The following is a 17,832-nucleotide window of genomic DNA, read 5'->3' as shown; positions in this document are numbered from 1 at the left end:
AAATAAATTGAATATTTATTAGAAATAGTATTGCTCAATTTCCATTAACTGTAAAACCCAATAAGTTATGGCAACTCAAATTGTTTGAGGAAACCGATTGCTACAAACCATTTGAGTTAAAAAAATTATCTATATAAGTATTGTGAACTTACTCCTTTCAAGTTGAAGTAATGAGGTATTTAATTTACTCATTGCCTTCAACACTGAGTTCAAACCTCTTTTCAAATGAGTAGAATTAACGTTTTGTTACACTGTAGTTTTGCAGTATAAGAAATCTTAAAATGAATAATATTTTAATACAATAGATTACGAAGTGAATGACTAAAACAGCTGTTAAAATGATTGGTTTTAGTTTCAAGTTTAAAATAAAATCAATTTTGATAAAATAGTGTTTGATTCATTCAGACTTTTAGCATTTAATTCAACAAGATAATCTAAAACAGTTTGAATTGTTTTATTGCTTTTTGCTAAATGTTTTTAACATGCATATTTGCTATTGTCATAAAAACAATCAAAATTAAAAAAAATATTGTGCAAAAACTGAAACAAAATCCCAGTGTAGTAAATTAAGTATAATGTATTAAGTATTTTTGTAACATTTCATTCATTTATTTATTAACAAGAACAAATAATGAACAATGTTTGTACAGCGTTTACTAGTTATAGTTAAACATTTACTAATATGTTAGTTAACATGAACAAACCAGCCTGATCTCACGAGGAAACAAAACTATTTTGCATTTTGTCAGTTTAGTGGCTAATTCGTATGAGTTTATACAAGTTCAGTTGTACAAAATTGTACTTATTTAAGAAAGAGGTTTGGCACCCAACCTCACCCCTAAAACCAACCGTCATTGTGGGATAAGCAAACCATACAAATTGTATTTATAACATCGTACGATATCATACGAATCAGCCACTAAATCAAAAAGTTACGAATTGTGTGTTGGAACTAACCATGAACAACTATATTTGAATCAACGTCACGATTTTACAATAAGGTTGTATTAGTTACTGTATTTACTAACATGAAAAAGCAATAAACAAAACATTAATTATGGTATTTATTTATTTATTTATTTATTAATGTTAGTTAATGATAATACAGGTGTTCATTGTTAGTTCATTTTAACTCACAGTGGATTAACTAATGTTAACAAATTTTCTAATAATGCATTAGCAAATGTTAAACTATGTTTAATAAATGCTGTACTAGAATTGGTTATTATTAGTTTATCTTAGTAAATGTATTACGTAATGAACCTTATTATAGAGTGTGACCAAATTAACTAGCGTCAACAAAATATAATACTATTAAAATGTATTGTTTATTGTTTGTTCATGTTAGGAAAAACTTCATTAACTACATGTCATGTATTGCAAAGTGCTACTATTTAATTTTATTTATTTTAATTTTATTTATTTATTTATTTATTATTTATTTATTTATTTATTTATTTTATTCTTCTTTATTCTTATTTTATCACATTATTTATTTTTTATGTTATTAATTTTATATTTATTTTATTTATTTTGTTTTAATTTTGTTTTATTATATTTATTTTATTTTTATTTATTTATTTATTTAATTACATTTTATTTATTATTTTTATTATTTTTTATTTATTATTGTTATTATTTTTACATTTTATTATTTTAGTTTTATTTTATTGTGTTTACTTATTTTTTTATTTAATTTAATTTTATTTTCATCTTTAATAACCCTGCATTGAAGTGATGAACCCACACCATATCTGCTCACCAGAATCTCTTTTAAACTTGGCAGCGTTCTCTTTTAACTTTGCCCAGAACGCAATCATATAATCAAGCATACCCTAGCGACAGCATAGCAACGTTTTTATTTATTTATTTATTTATTTATTTATTTATTTATTTATTTTTGTTTTTCTTTGATTGTTTGTGTTTGTCTCCACAGGGCCGAGTGCAAATAGAGAACGGCGCTCTCTCCATCTTCTCACTAAACCTCTCAGATGGCGGCATGTATCAGTGTGTGGCAGAAAACAAGCATGGCATCATTTACTCCAGTGCTGAACTGATGGTGCTTGGTACGACCTCTGTGTTTCCTTCAATCCTTCATTTGAATGCTCAAACTTTATCGCTTGAGGTCAAATTACAAGGCAGCACCACAAACATCCATCTAATCCAGAGCTCCATCGTAACACTCATATTTCCCCAGTATTGATTCTAAAATTTCAATCACGACACACTGGTCAGTATTATGCGGTGTTAAATAAATGGCATTGTTTGAAGACACGACACAGTAAAATGTAGGTTTAGGTAAAGACAAATGGCCTGGAAGAATCTGGTGGAAGTGGACAGCTCTATTTGTTAAGTTCTTTAGACTTTTCTAAAAGGCTTTCTTCCAGTTCTTTGCCAGAGGCTGTTTGAACGTCAATCGCTGTTCATCACAGATTCCATTGAGGCTTAAAGTGTCCCAATATCTCTCTCTCTCTGTCTCCTGCAGCCTCTGCTCCCAGTTTCTCCCAGAATCCTTTGAGCCAAACGCTTAAGGCGCGTTCTGGTAGTGACGTTAGCCTAGATTGCAGACCACATGCTTCGCCCAGAGCCATTAGCTTGTGGAAAAGAGGAACTGAGATACTGCAAAGAAACGAAAGGTATTTTATTTTATTCGATTTTATTTTATTTTTAATGTTATATATATTTTTTATTGTTTTAATTTAATCAAAATTATTTTATTTATTTGACTTTATTTTATTTTACTTTTATTTCATTTTATGTATCTTTATTTTTTATATTTAATTTAATTTAATTTTATTTTTACTTTATTTCGTAATTTTTTTTATTTACCCTATTTTTTTAATTTATTTTACATTATTTTATTTTACTTTATTTACATTTTTGCTTTGCTGTGTGATGTTAAAATGTTATTCTTTATTCTCAAGGACTTTCCTTTTCCCCAATGGGACACTTAAGATTACCAACATAACCAAGCGAGATGGAGGTAGTTACACGTGTGTTGCTAAAAACCAGTTTGGCACAGCTAGTACTACTGGGAAACTGATCATTACTGGTAAGTTAAATTATTATTATTATTATTATTATTATTATTATTATTATTATTATTATTATTATTATTATTATTATTATTATTTTAGATTAAAGTTTGTCTAGATTTAATTGATTTTATTTATTTATCTGTTGTTTAAATTTAATTGTATTTAATTTTATTTAATTAAAATGTAGTTTTATTTTATTATATTTATTTTACTTATTGTGTTTTATTTTTATTTTATTAATTAAATTATTATTTGTTTTATTTATTTAGCCAAATGAACCACAAAGCAGTACTATTTGTTAACAATTTTTTTTCTAATATTTTAAGGTGTTTTTTTTTTTCTTTTTTTAGTTCCATTTTATTTTCACACATTCTTTATTATGAAACAGTGCCATTGATTTGCACATACTGAAAATGTAGGCTTGCCAAGCCTTTGATTAATTTATCCAATATTTGCCAAATTTTGTGACATTCTGTGTTATTTAATTAAGTTTTTTTATTATTATTATTGGACTTTGCAATAACTTTGCATCTTCCCTAATGCCTAAATTAAATGAATTAAACTGTTTAGGTTGAGTTTTCACTTAATATTTAATTTAATTCAGGTTTCATTTATCAAAAAGATTGCATTTTTTTTTTTTTTGCACCATTTATAAATCAGTTTTTTTTTGTGCGTTCTTTTATGTACTGCTTCTTCCTGTTCTCTATTTTAAAAAAATAAATAAAATACTTTTATCATCCAAACGAGAAAAAAAATATATATCATGTAATTTCTCTGTTGCAAAAAAGCTGATTCATCTTTCCTAAAATATTGTGTCTTTCTGTTATAATCATTTAGCTTTAGGCTTTAAAGTAGTTTTGGATGAATTACTGCTTTCTTTTTCTTTTTTTTTTTTTTGCTGTGCAGACAATACACAGTCCAGTTCTCTGTTCTTGTTGACTCAGATGCTGTACTCCTGATGCTTTAACTATGATTAGCTTTGAATGAAATGCCACATATCGTGATGCATTGCTTCATCTGTTTGGAGAAATGTATTAGCCAACTGACAACTCCATTCTTCTAAGTTTCTGTTGTCACTGCTGTCAGCCTTTCAAGTCAAAAAATCACAAAGCGTAAGATTTGTTTTAGATAATCAAGCACACAGAGAAGTCTCACACAATGCCACTACACTATTTCGAGACAAATGGCTTTTGTTATCAAGTCTCTCCATGTCTAAAAAGTTTTAAGACATCTTTCGAAAACTCCTGGAATAGTTCATGCAGAAATGTTAATTTTGTCATCATTTGCTCATCCTCATTTTCCAAACTTTTATTATGTTCCTTTTATTGTGAAACACAAGAGGAGATACTGTATGAAGAATGTGCTGTTGTTGTTTTTTTCATACTTTTATAGTAAATTGTGACAAGAGGTCTAAAAGTTCAGAAAAAGAGATACAGATTATAATGGATGTAGTCCAAATGAATCATGTGGGTTATTTCAAGTCAATATAAGGTTGCTTGGTGTCATACTTCCAAACCAGTGAGTAAAAAAAAGACAACTGAAAAACCCAAGGGCTAAATCAGTCCAAATTGTGAATGAAGTTTTGTGTATAGTATCCAGTATATACATGGCTTCAATAAAAAAATTATTTCTATAGAATTCCACTACAGCACAATAGGTACACCAATGTTATGGGTTTGATTGATATTTACCATTCTTATAATGACTTTGTGGCCTTCCACATTTATTGTAAATGAACAGAAATAATTCCTATATTTTTGATTCACGGAAGACTATAATGAGTATAGAACTGGGGCCTGTTTCAGAAAGGAGGTTCAACCAACTCTGAGTTTAAACTTGAACTCTGAGTTTTCAGTTTCAGAACAGCTGATATGAGTTAGATCAATAAACTCTGAGAAGACTAATTCAGAGTTAAGCACACACACCGTGGCTAAGAAAAGGCATTATTAATGGAGTACAGATGTTAGAATTTGATGTGCTCATACAAAGTTATAGCAAATATGATCATATGTTTAAAAAAAAGCAATACCACTGCGTCAGTGAAATCGAGACATTTAGAGTGGGAAAATATAGTTAATGCAAGTTAATGCGTAAGTTTTCATTTAAAATATTTAAAGTATTTAAATATGTAAGTATAATAATAAAATAATTAATGTATTGATTGACGTTTTTAGATTTTCTTCTTAATTCTGAAGTTATTTCAGATATACTTGCATTAAATTACATAAAATAGGCTACTGCACAGTTTCTACAACAAATTTAACAAAACAAGAATGCATATAACTTTCACTTAATTTAAGATTCCCATGTTTACAAATGTTGATCAGGTTAAGATAATATTTCTAAAATTGAGTTTTTATTAAATTTAAAAGTGCACTTGTTTGTTTCTGCTTTTTTATTGATCAAGTATAGAGGTTGATATGACATTTAGAATGTAAGCAGTACTAAAAATAGTGTTTAGAACCAGTATTAATCCCATTAATCTAGTTACAGTACATGTCCCTGTCGAAGGTCAGTGAATTTAAGCTAATTTTTGTATATTTTTTTTACAGTAATATCAAAGGTAAGACTTAAAACTGGTATTGAATCTAATTGTAATTTCCCCCAAAAAGGACAAGGCATTTTCGTAAGCTTGTTCTTTGTGTGACTGAAAGGTAAACAAGGAATTACTAAGGCTAAGGTGAGAAATACCACTTCACCTTTTCAAAAGTGGAGGAGACAGACAGAAACTCAGAGTTTAGAGAATAAAACCTGATCTGGACCAAGTTAGGTTCATAGAGTAAGTTACCACGGTAAATGACTCAGTGAGTAAAAGTTACTTCTCATTAAGAATCAGGCTTGACTTAGCCTACCCTGCTTTCTCGAGTTTGACAAACCTGCCATTTTGAAACAGAAAACCCAGAGTTTCTCTCCTTTCAGGGTTAACATACTCTGAGTTTTCACTTAACCTCCTTTCTAAAACAGGGGCCCTGTACAACCAATCTCAGCAAAACAACAGCAAAAACAACAACAAGAAAATTGAAATTGAAATAGTTTAACATACAGTTTAATTCACAATTATAAGTCCTAATTAACCTAGTTAAACCTTTAAATGACACTTTAAATTCAGCTTAATACTGTAAAAATTATCTAGTAAAATTTTATATTACTTTCATCATGCATGGCAAAGATAAAAGAATCATTAGAAATTAGTTATCAAACCTATTATGTTTCGAAATGTGTTGAAAAAAAATATTCTTTTATTAAACAGAAATTAGGGAAAAAATATATAAGGGGCTAATAATTCTAACTTCAACTGTACATGTCGGTGGCTAAACTGAAGCTCATTTAGAAATATGATTAGCTTCCGTGGCAAATCTATAGATTCAAGGATTAAGCTAAATTGAATCACAACAAGAGCTTGTGAATCAGAATCAAATTGGGACACTTGAATCAATACATAGCACTGGTCTACAGTATTTATATTTTTGATATGATCATAACTGTTTTTTTTTTTAACAATGTAGTAAAAGTTTATGCCATTTTTTTCTCATTAAACCTGAGAATTCAAATGAATTAACTGGATTATTAAGCCTATTAGAATTATGTTTTAATGACTTTTATTCAAATCTGTTTGGGTTTTGTAGACAAAATAGTTATCTCTCAAGCAAGAGTGTCTGAACATATTTGCAAATGTGATATTCTTATTGAGTTCAGTACACAACAAGTTATAATGAGTTACTTTAGATCCTGTTTTTTAAAGCACAACATCTGTTCATCTCAGAGCAACACTGTGGTGTTTTACTCCTGAATGAATCTGTTTTTTGAATGAACCGATTAAGCCAATGATTCAATGATCCATTCATAAAGTGACTCAACTGCTGCAGTGTTTCTACATGAATCAGCTATTTCGAAGAAATCTTTTTAACAAATGATCAGTGAATCACTCATTAAGAATTACCGCCACCTACTGGTGAACAAAAACAAACATTGCTAAATACAGTTTAATTATCGCTATTGATGAAATCGTAAAAAAATAACATTTCTCAGAGCTTGTTGAATATGACAATAGTTCATTTGGGGTGAACCGTCTCATTAGTTTTCATTTAATACTCCCTTTTCCAGTGCTGTGTTTAGCTCGTGTAACCTCTCGCTTTAGTCCTCCACACTCCATTCCACGTTTCGCTAATTACTCATTGTTAAGGTCATCCCTAATTGCTGTGGCCATTATCCATGTGGATTGTTATTTCCTCATTAAGCTATAGGATGAATGTTATCCTTCACTTTTGTTACTCATTACATAGGGTATAAGTTTAATCAGCTGTGTTTTCACGGAAAATCAGAAGAAACTCATTAACTATGTACTCTGCATGAGCCTGTACATCTTTTGTGGGGTTTCTATTCCCTCTCTCGCTTGTATTTCTCTCTCATTATGTTTTTGTCATGCACCAGCAGTTGACCCCCTTAATGTAATTTAATTAAAATGACCTTTACCTCGCAAAGTGTCTTCACCCAACTGTATTCTGCACACGTAGACGTGCTGCCAATTCATTTGGCTCTTATTAAAATTCACTTTATTTTCTTCTTACATTAATAGTCCCCTTATGGGATCTAAGTATAGTACGCAGAAATGAACATTATTTATTACCGCTATAACCCACTGTAGGTTGGTGTGGAATAGTTAACCCACAGACTCGAATGCTGCTCATCAGGACAGCAATGTAGGGCGCTAAATTGTCAGATGACCTAAAAGTTTAAATTTTTCAGTTTTAGGTTTGTGTACCTAAAATATTATAATATAACTTATAATATGTAACTTTAATATAATATAATATAATATAATATAATATAATATAATATAATATAATATAATATAATATAATATAATATAATAATCCATTCTCACAAAAAAAATCTACTCTCCTGCCCTAAAATATTTTTTTTAATTATGGAAATCTTTTTAATTGATGTGTTATTTTGCATAAAATATTAGTTTTTAATAATGTTCAAGTATTTATTAATTCATTTTATTATATTTATTTTGACATCTCAAAATACATTTAATGTTGCAGCGCATTTCGTTATCATAATGCAAAAAAATGAATAAAGATTCAAAGTGGCTTATCTAATCAAGTTTTATATTATCAATGAATGCAATGATTACTGTATTTTTTTGCTTATTATTTTTAAAAATCTTTTTACACTATTTATTGATATTTTTTGTATATAGTGAATTATATTTATTTTGACAACTCACAATACATTTTTATTTGTTTCAGTGCTTTTCAGTAATATAAAATACACCTTAATACTAACAATTAATACTTCACTTATTGTATTACTAGCATAAATCATAAATAAAATAATAGCTTTTAATAATTTAAAATGATTTATTGAAGCATTTTATTGTTGAGTATAAGTTGTATTTATTTCAACATCCCAACACATTTGGTTGTAGTCCATTTCAGTATTACAGTCCAATCCTTATATTATTATTTAACAAATTAATTACTGTATTAGCTGTATAAATCTTGAATAAAATATTAAGTTTTAATAATTGTAAACTATTTATTGATGCATTTTATTATTGAGTGTAAAGAATATTTATTTTAACATTTTCAAATACATTTTCAGATGCAGCGAATTAAAGTATCATAATGCTAAATAATTAATTACTGTTCAAATGTGGCTTATACAATAAAGTCTAATATTAATGCATTCATTGCTGTATTACTTGCATTATTATTGAATAAAATAATAGCATTTATTGATGTATTTTATTATTAAGTATAAATTATTTTTATTTCAACATCTCAACACATTTAGTTGCAGTGCATTTTGTTATTACAATGCAATCTTTATATTATTATTATTTAATAAATCAATTACTGTATTATCTGTATAAATCTTGAATAAAATAATAATTTATTGATGCATTTTACTATTGAGTATACATTACATTTATTTCAACATCTCCAAATGCATTTTTGCTGCATTTCAGTTTTATAATGTTAAATAATTATAATTCAAATATGGCTTATCCAAGTCTTATAATAATGCATAAATTATTGTATTACTTGCATAAATATTGATTAAAATAATAACTTTTAATAATTTTAAACTATTTATTGATGCATTTATTATTGAAGAAATTATATTTATTTTAGCATCTCAAAATACATGTTTGGTTGCAACGTATTTCAGTATCAAAATGCTAAATAATTATTAACAGTTCAAATGTGGCTGATCTAACACAGTCTTATTAATTAGTGCATTAATTACCGTATTACTTCCATAAATCCTGAATAAAATAATAGCTTTTAATAATTTTAAACTATTTATTGATGCATTTATTATTGAAGAAATTATATTTATTTTAGCATCTCAAAATACATGTTTGGTTGCAACGTATTTCAGTATCAAAATGCTAAATAATTATTAACAGTTCAAATGTGGCTGATCTAACACAGTCTTATTAATTAGTGCATTAATTACCGTATTACTTCCATAAATCTTGAATAAAATAATAGCTTTTAATCATTTTAAACTATTTATTGATGCATTTTATTATTGAGTATAAATGATATTTATTTCAACATCTTCAAATACATTTTAGTTGCGGCTCATAATGTGAAAAAATTATGCAGCCTACTCTTTTTGGATGATCCTTGGTGTCAGGATCATGCCTTAAAAATGCTGCAGCCGCCGGCGGCAACACACTGGGGTTTTTGAAGAAGAGTGATTGTCTGGTTATATTCCTGGTCACAGAGGATGTTTTCTCACTTCAGCTTGTATCCCAGAGCTAAACTGACAGACTGTGTTGGCACTGTAACTAACAGAGCCCACGAGGATCAGCCAGAGCCCCAGCAGCACAGAGATCACAGTGGGGGAGAGTGTGGTGCTGCCCTGCCAGGTGACTGCCGATCCAGCCCTGGACGTGGCCTTCTCCTGGGCCTTCAACGGTCAGCCCATTGATTTTCATCAGGATGCCGACCACTTCGAGCGAGTGGGAGGGGTGAGTTTTGTGGTTTTAGGGTGATTTTGCAACCTCAGCAACCTCCATCCCACACCACCACCTCCAAACATGAAACATTTATAGGGAACAGGATTTTCCTTGTTGTTTTTTTTTTTTTTTTATGCAGGCATAGTCAAACATTTACAAATCATTTATGGAAGCCTGAATACAAAAAAGAGTGTCTTAAAGCTATAGTAACACGCAAAGTCTGATGTAATGTTTTTCTTTTTTTTCCTTTAAGTGTGTATTGTATCCGTCTATACCTAAGATAAGATACATTTAAGCTCACAGTCTCTCACATAATGGAAATATGCCAAAATGTTGGTAGAAGCTAGATTATTAATTAATTTTCCTGTCAGCCTTGTCCCTTATTTATTAGGATTTGCCACAGTGGAATGAACTGCCAACTATTCCAGCATGTTTTACATATCGAATACTCTTCCGGCCGCAACCCAGTACTGGGAAACACCCATAGACTCTTGCATTTACAAACACACTCATACACATATGGCCAATTTAGTTTATTCAATTCACCTATAGCGCATGTCTTTGGACTTTAGGGGGGAAACTAAAGCACCCGGAGGAAACCCACTCGAACACAGGTCACACACAAACTCCACACAAAAATGCCAACTGACCCAGTCAAGACTTGAACCAGCAACCTGTTTTGTGTAATACTTTGAAATATTAGCATAATGAAGACACACACTAAGACAGAAGATAAACCTTCAGTGAATTGTTGTTTTGTCGCATTTTGTGAATGCAGAGATTTAAAGATAAAAACGTATTACTGTGAAATACTTTGCTTATTTCCGATAAATCTGCGTGATCATCATTAGTTTGTATTGTTAGAATCTGACTCTGTCTAATAGAGTAGAAGTGACATTTTTAACTGTTTGTGTTTGTGTAAGATAAGTGTTACATTTCTTACACATTTAAGATGCCTGGCCAATGGAAATACACCAGGTTGGCTAGCTAATCAGAGAACTTTTCAGGCTTTTCACACTTTTGAGCTTTTCAGGTGGAGGCACTTGTAGAAACTGGAACTCAAGAGTATTTTCAACGATATCTCATGCTAATTTAAAACTTGCTAATTTAGTGGTTTGTTCAAACACTGTAAAAAAAATAGCTGCCTTAAATTTTTTTGTTGTTAACCTTTGTTTGTCTTCAAAAAATGAGTTGAAACCCAATTAACTTGTTAAAATAAGTTGAAGTAACATAAAAGCTTTTGTTTTGATGGCTTTTTGTCATACTGTTTTTTTACAGTGTGTGAATTTGTATGATCTCATTCCTACATTAAGCATGATTTGCTCATCTCCCAATAATGGTTAGGTTTAGGGGTTGGGTTTTGGGTTGGTGCCACATCTCCTTTAAAAATCTACAATTTGTGAACAACTGAACATATTAATGAGTGCAAATTAGCCACTAAACTGACATGTAAAATAGTTAAATTTCCTTGTGGGATTAGGCTGGTATTTCAGACAGACTGCCAATATAAATTAATAGAAATAATGTTTTTGATTAAACCATTAAACCATATTAAAAAAGATCAGTAGTATTTATTTAATCTTAAAACTTATAATGCCATAAGAGTTTTGGAAGCTACTCACTTTTGAGGTAATTGGCCAATCACAATGCACTGGATTGCCAGATCCTACACAGACAAAATAGAGTTAACTACTGTAAAGTACATTGTGTGAACACACACACACACACGCACACACACACACACACACACACACACACACACACACACACACACACTCTCACTGTGTATGATTTAACCTTTAAGGTATACAGTATGAAGCTAGTCTATTTAATAAACAAAATAATAACTTTTTAAAATGACATATTGCCTGTTTAATTTAAAAGTGTTGAATCATATTGCCTGTTTAATTAAAACAGAGATAAATTAATGTAATTTGACAGAAGCCTATGTCATAAAAATAAACACATGTGTCATTTTGAAGGGAATGTTCCCCCAAAGAGATCACTTGGTTATCATTTATTCTCCCCCGACTTCTTCCAAACATTTTTGAGTTTCTTATTTCTCATGAACACAAAAGACGATATTATGTTGGAAACCAGCAGCCATTAACTTACATAGTAATTATGGTTGTCAATTGCTTCCTTAAATGTCAACGTTTTCTTTTGTGTCCAACATTAAAAAGGAAACCATAGCGTATTAAAACCACTTGAGGGCACGTAAATGATGATCAAATGCTATTTTTGGGGTGAAATATTCCTTTAATAAAGCACAAGAAATTTAGAATGAACCAATAAAATGTGGTTGCAATAATCAAGCCAAAGAACATTAGATGTACAGTAATGAAGTCTTTGTAGTGAGTATAGTACAAGCACTTGAAGGACTAACTGGGTTTCATCTGATGGTTGTGCTTCACGAGCTATTTGGAGTTTGAATGCTCCCTTTCTCAATCAGAATCGTCTGCCTTTATGTCTGCAGTTTGAAATAGGATTCTTGAGATGAATTTTGCCTTCTTGTTACGGGTCGTTCTGTTGTTGACCTACATTGAATGCGAATGATTCTGCGTGTATGGCAAACAGCTGGTGTCTGCAGAGTGAACCAGGGAAACAGGCCAGATCAATTAAGAGTCTTGTTCCTATTTTACCCTTCCGCTTTCACGTGGCATTTTACATTGCAAGGGTGACCGTTCCCTATTGGCACAAAACTCAGAATGAATTGAAATCCTGCTTTAAGAGATGCTTTGTGTGGAATTGAAATTTTTCTTTTGGTTAAGATATTTCTTTAGTCAGATGGGAATTGAAACTGAATAATATGCAGCTTTTATTAATTAAGATAAGTAATTTAACAGTAAATATTATATTATATTACATAGTCACCGGCCACTTTATTAGGTACACCTTACAAGTACTGGGTTGGACCCCCATTTGCCTTCAGAACTGCCTTAATCCTTCATGGCATAGATTCAACAAGGTACTGGAAATATTTCTCAGTGATTTTGGTCCATATTGACATGATAGCATCTGCAGTTGCTGCAGATTTGTCAGCTGCGCATCCAGGATGCGAATCTCCCGTTCCACAAAATTCCAAAGGTGCTCTATTGGATTAGGTTCTGGTGACTGTGGAGGCCATTTGAGTACAGTGAACACATTATCATGTTCAAGAAACCAGTCTGAGGTTATTCGCGCTTTATCACATGGTGCGTTATCCTGCTGTAAGTTACCAAATGAAGATGGTTACACTGTGGTCATAAAGGGATGGACATGGTCAGCTACAATACTGAAAAAAAATGGTAGTCTGTGCCATTAACATGATGCTCAATTAGTAGTAATGGGCTCAAACTGTGCCAAGAAAATATCCCCCAGACCATTACACCACCACAGCCAGTCTGAACCATTGATACAAGGCAGGATGGAACCAATGCTTTTATGTTTATGATGCCAAATTCTGACCCCGCCATCCGAATATCGCAAAAGAAATCAAGACTCTTGATTTCAGCTTTTTTCCAGTTTCCTATTGTCTAAATTTAGTGAGCCTGTGCAAATTGTAGACTCAGTTTCCTGTTCTTAGCTGACAAGAGTGGCACTCTGTGTGGTCTTCTGCTGCTGTAGCCCATTCGTCTCAAGGTTGGATGTCTTGTGCATTCAGAGATGCTCTTCTGCATACCTCGGTTGTAACAAGTGATTATTTGAGTTTTGAACCATCATGTTCAAAGTCACTTAATTCACGTTTCTTCCCCATTCTGATGCACAGTTTGAACTGCAGCAGATCCTCTTGACCATTTCTATAAGCCTAAATGCATTGAGTTGCTGTAATTTAATTGGCTGATTAGAAATTTAAATTAACGAGCAGTTGGACAGGTGTATCTAATAAAGTGGCTGTTGAGTGTATGTTATTATGTTATTATATTTTTAAAAATATATTAGTATGAGTCAATAAATTAAGCAAATAAAAAAAGTTCTGTTTTTCTATTTTTTCTTATCTTTTTTCATATTACATTATATTTAAATTTGAATATTTTTATAATTTTATTACTAATTTTATTTTTTTTAAATATTATGAGAAATATTAGTTTTTAAAACAAATATTACATATACATATTATATACATGTATAATTAATATTTTCTATTGGATGCTTTATAATAATATATTTGTGCAAATACATTAGATTAGTCAGTACTGAAGCTAAATCTGGAGCTTATCTAACAAAATAACTTATATTCACAGAGATCTGGGCAGAAAAATGTCAGAAAGAAGCTCTCCAGAAGTGCCCCCTTTGAGGGGGCAGACCACATTTCTGTATCCTAGTGACTCGTCTGAGTCCATGTTTTTCTTATTTTTCTGGCAAAGTAAACTCAGTATAAAGTTTGCGCCTTGCGTATCCTCCGATCTGCTTCACAAGCTTCTTGCATCAAGAAAGGACACCAAAGGACTCCATCCTCCAGCGCATCAGAGAAACTCACGCAAAAGAGAGAAATACCCACTAAATCCAGGAATTTAGTTATGCGTTAAGCTGTGTGCCCCTGATGAAAAAGGTGTTTTTTATAATCTTGGTGATCCTTAATAGTGTGTGGAACTGAGGTAGATTTGGTGTCTAGTTATATTTATTTGGTCAAATTAACAATAGGTTAATTCGGAATATTAATAAATAATTATTACTCAGTCATAAACTAAATAAAAGTTAATTTTGCTACAATATATATAAAATAGTACAATATTCATAAAACCTATATATATATATATATATATATATATATATATATATATATATTAGAAAAAATCTTAAGAAACAAAAACGTAAGATTTTGCAGAATTTTTAAAAATGTTTTACTATATAATATGAATTTAAATATATCATTTTTCTATTATAATAAATGTATCTGCTTAATAAATCTGTTTTGTTCCAACACACCAATATCTATTACCTATATTAACTGAGAAATGGATTATAAAATGTTAATTTTTAAAATGGGGTGTACTCATTTATACTTCTTTTGAACACCATTCACACCTACGTTCATAATCTAATTCCAGTTCCCTCAAACCTACAGTCAAACCCTGTTTTTTACTGCTGTGTGATTCCAGCTAATGTAAAGTTCATAAACGGGTCTTTTCTCAAGGGCAATTACAATGACATTGACATATGCAGATGTGGATTATAATGAGATATGCCTTTCATGGATTCACACTTTCTCTGCTCCCAAAGATTACGCTAGCCCCTGATGAGCGCATTACCATAATTAAACATCAGCCCCTCATAGTCTTTCCATCCAATAACTGCAAGTCCAAACCACAGAACAGGCTCTTGTATTGATATTGATTCAGTTTGAGGCATTTTCTAGCCATTTGAATTGAGCCTGACTGAGAGGTTTTTGAGTGTGGAGATTGTCAGACTCCTTCATGTAGTATTATTGTAGAGCAGTGATCTGTGGTTTGGGGTTTGTATGCAGACCACTGGAGACATTAGTGTGATATCCTAGATTTTGCTGGTATGAATGTCTGGGTATATTTTATTTGAACGCCAGAGAAGCACAGAGGTAAACTGTGTTGGCAAATATATATTTAAATTCATCTTTAACTAACTTTCAAGTTAATTTTACTGTAGTTCAATTATTGTGTTATTAAAAAAAAAACTGTTTAAAAATGAAAAATATATTTATATTTGTATTTTAATATTTAGATTTTAAAAATCAATATTTCTTAATTTTTTTAACCACATGAGAACTACAGAGATATGGATAGGTGGAAATTTATCTAAATATTAGTGAAAAATATTAATTATAAAAATATATTAATTTATTTATTAAATAAATATTTTTTTTAAATGTAACCATAAAATAGGTTGTTTTTAACAACATGAGAACTATAGAGATATGGATGTGGGGTATCTAAATATTAGTTACATTTATTATTTATAAAAATGTGTTAAATAAATAAATAAACAAATAAATAAATGCATAAATAAATAAAAATATCTGATCATTTATTTTAACAACATAAGATTTAGAGATATTTTTTAATTTTAGTTGACTTAATATTTACAAAAAAATATTAAATAAATAAATATTTGTTTATTTATTTTAACCACATCAGAACTACAAAGGTAAGGGACATTTAAAAACAAATAACATGTTTTTATATATATTTTTTTTATTTTAATACTATTAAATTTTGGAATTACTTTATTGTTTTTATTTTTATTTTTATTTCATAAATGCTATTTATTTTTCTATTTTCATATTTAATATTATTAATTCAATTTAAGCACAATTTGTGCTGTAAGTGTGTTTATTTACAATTTTAAAAAGATACCATAAATGACGACTTGGATTTATGTGCTTTTCTGATACAATAGTGACTCTCACTTGACTCTTGCTTTTGCTTTGCACATTTTACCTGGTTCTGCTTTACATAACTGTGAAGTGATTAGCATTGTCTTGCCAATTAGCTGCAGTGGGTGTGGGTTTTCATGAGCTTTTGTGTGTTTTCATGAGCTGGATCTGAATGAATCCTGCAGGCCACTCACAGACAGACACTGGTTATTTAGGTCTACTTGTATCCCAAAGCACTGTAGCTGGTTTGAAAGTGTGGGAAGAGTGTCTGTGTTTGCAGAAATCTGCCTGCCTCAGCTTGATTTAGGTGATAATTACATAAGCACACCAGACAGTAGACACTTATTCCTGTTGGCCCTTTGATTGCTCAACCTACATTAGCACTGCAGCTCAAAGTGCCCCAAATCTGATTTTTTATTTTTTTTTCTTGCCTGTGATAGATTTGTTTTTGCGGATAACCATGCTATATGTCAAAATTCAAAATATTTCCCACACTAGTATTCAGCCTAAAGTGCAATTTAAAGGCTTAACTAATTATGTTGAATACAAGTTATGATAATTTGGCAGGTTATTGGATAACAGTGTTTTGTACTATTGACCTTATTCTAAAATGCGGAAGTGCGCTCGTTTTTGCGATTGTTTTAAAAGAAATGACTACGAATAATAAACGGCAGAAAATGGTCAAACTACTTGCTCTACAAACAAGTGCTTTCATGACAATACAGACAAAGCAGAAAAATAGAATAAGAAAATATCAGTTTGCAACATCAAGCAAGCTGTTTTTACCATCTAAAAATCAATGGAAGTGAATGAGATTGGAAGTCTCAAGCCAAAAAGATTGAAATGACTGCGCCCACTCGTAAGCAAAGAATAAGGTCCATAGACAATTGAAAAATAAATAAATAAATACATAAATAAATAATAACATTTATTTAATAACCAATAAATAAGATAATAACCTTCATTTTTTATTTAATTTGTTTTGTTTTCTAACTGATTTTATTACAGCCAAACTAAAAGGTATATATAGAAAATATATAAAATAATCTAAAATGAAAGTTGAAGTCAGAATTATTAGCCCACTTTGATTTTTTTAATTAATTAATTTTTTTTTTAATATTTCCCAAATGATGATTAACAGAGCAAGGAAATTTGTCAGAGTATGTCTGATTTTTTTTTTTATATATGTATTTTTAAGTACCAAAAAAAAAAAATTTAAATATGCTTAAAATTCCAACATAATAATAAAAAAATAAAAAAAAATACCTTATATAAATAATTATTTAAATTTTGCTCACTCGCGTAATGTGCTTGTCAACATGTCGTAAAGGCAAAATCCAAACAAAAATGGCAGAGAAACGTAAATGCAGTGATTATTCAGTGTGCAAAGAAAAATGATAGACCGTATGACAAAAACCTATTTAAATTTTGGTTTTATTGAAGGACAGAATGTGTCATTTGTGGTGACAAACTGGCAAACAACA

General features: G+C 30.2%; 1 protein-coding gene across 2 annotated transcripts in view; it reads left to right on the top strand.

The window, feature by feature from the left end:
• Window positions 1–17,832, top strand: part of cntn3b (contactin 3b) — a 125,394-nt gene that overhangs the window by 71,943 nt on the left and 35,619 nt on the right. For both annotated transcript variants that reach the window (XR_012408172.1, XM_679004.11), the window contains exons 10-13: window positions 1,937–2,066; window positions 2,486–2,636; window positions 2,925–3,052; window positions 9,857–10,032. Coding sequence is in view for 1 of the 2 variants with exons in the window: in XM_679004.11 (XP_684096.6) it covers window positions 1,937–2,066; window positions 2,486–2,636; window positions 2,925–3,052; window positions 9,857–10,032 (585 nt within the window). In the remaining variant the exon portion in view is untranslated. The remainder of the gene's footprint in view (window positions 1–1,936; window positions 2,067–2,485; window positions 2,637–2,924; window positions 3,053–9,856; window positions 10,033–17,832) is intronic.

This window comes from Danio rerio, chromosome 6 (genome assembly GCF_049306965.1).
Source record: "Danio rerio strain Tuebingen ecotype United States chromosome 6, GRCz12tu, whole genome shotgun sequence".
In the NCBI taxonomy this organism is placed as follows: domain Eukaryota; kingdom Metazoa; phylum Chordata; class Actinopteri; order Cypriniformes; family Danionidae; genus Danio; species Danio rerio.
The sequence above is the reverse complement of the archived record's forward strand: the minus strand, read 5'-3'. Positions and strand labels throughout refer to the sequence as shown.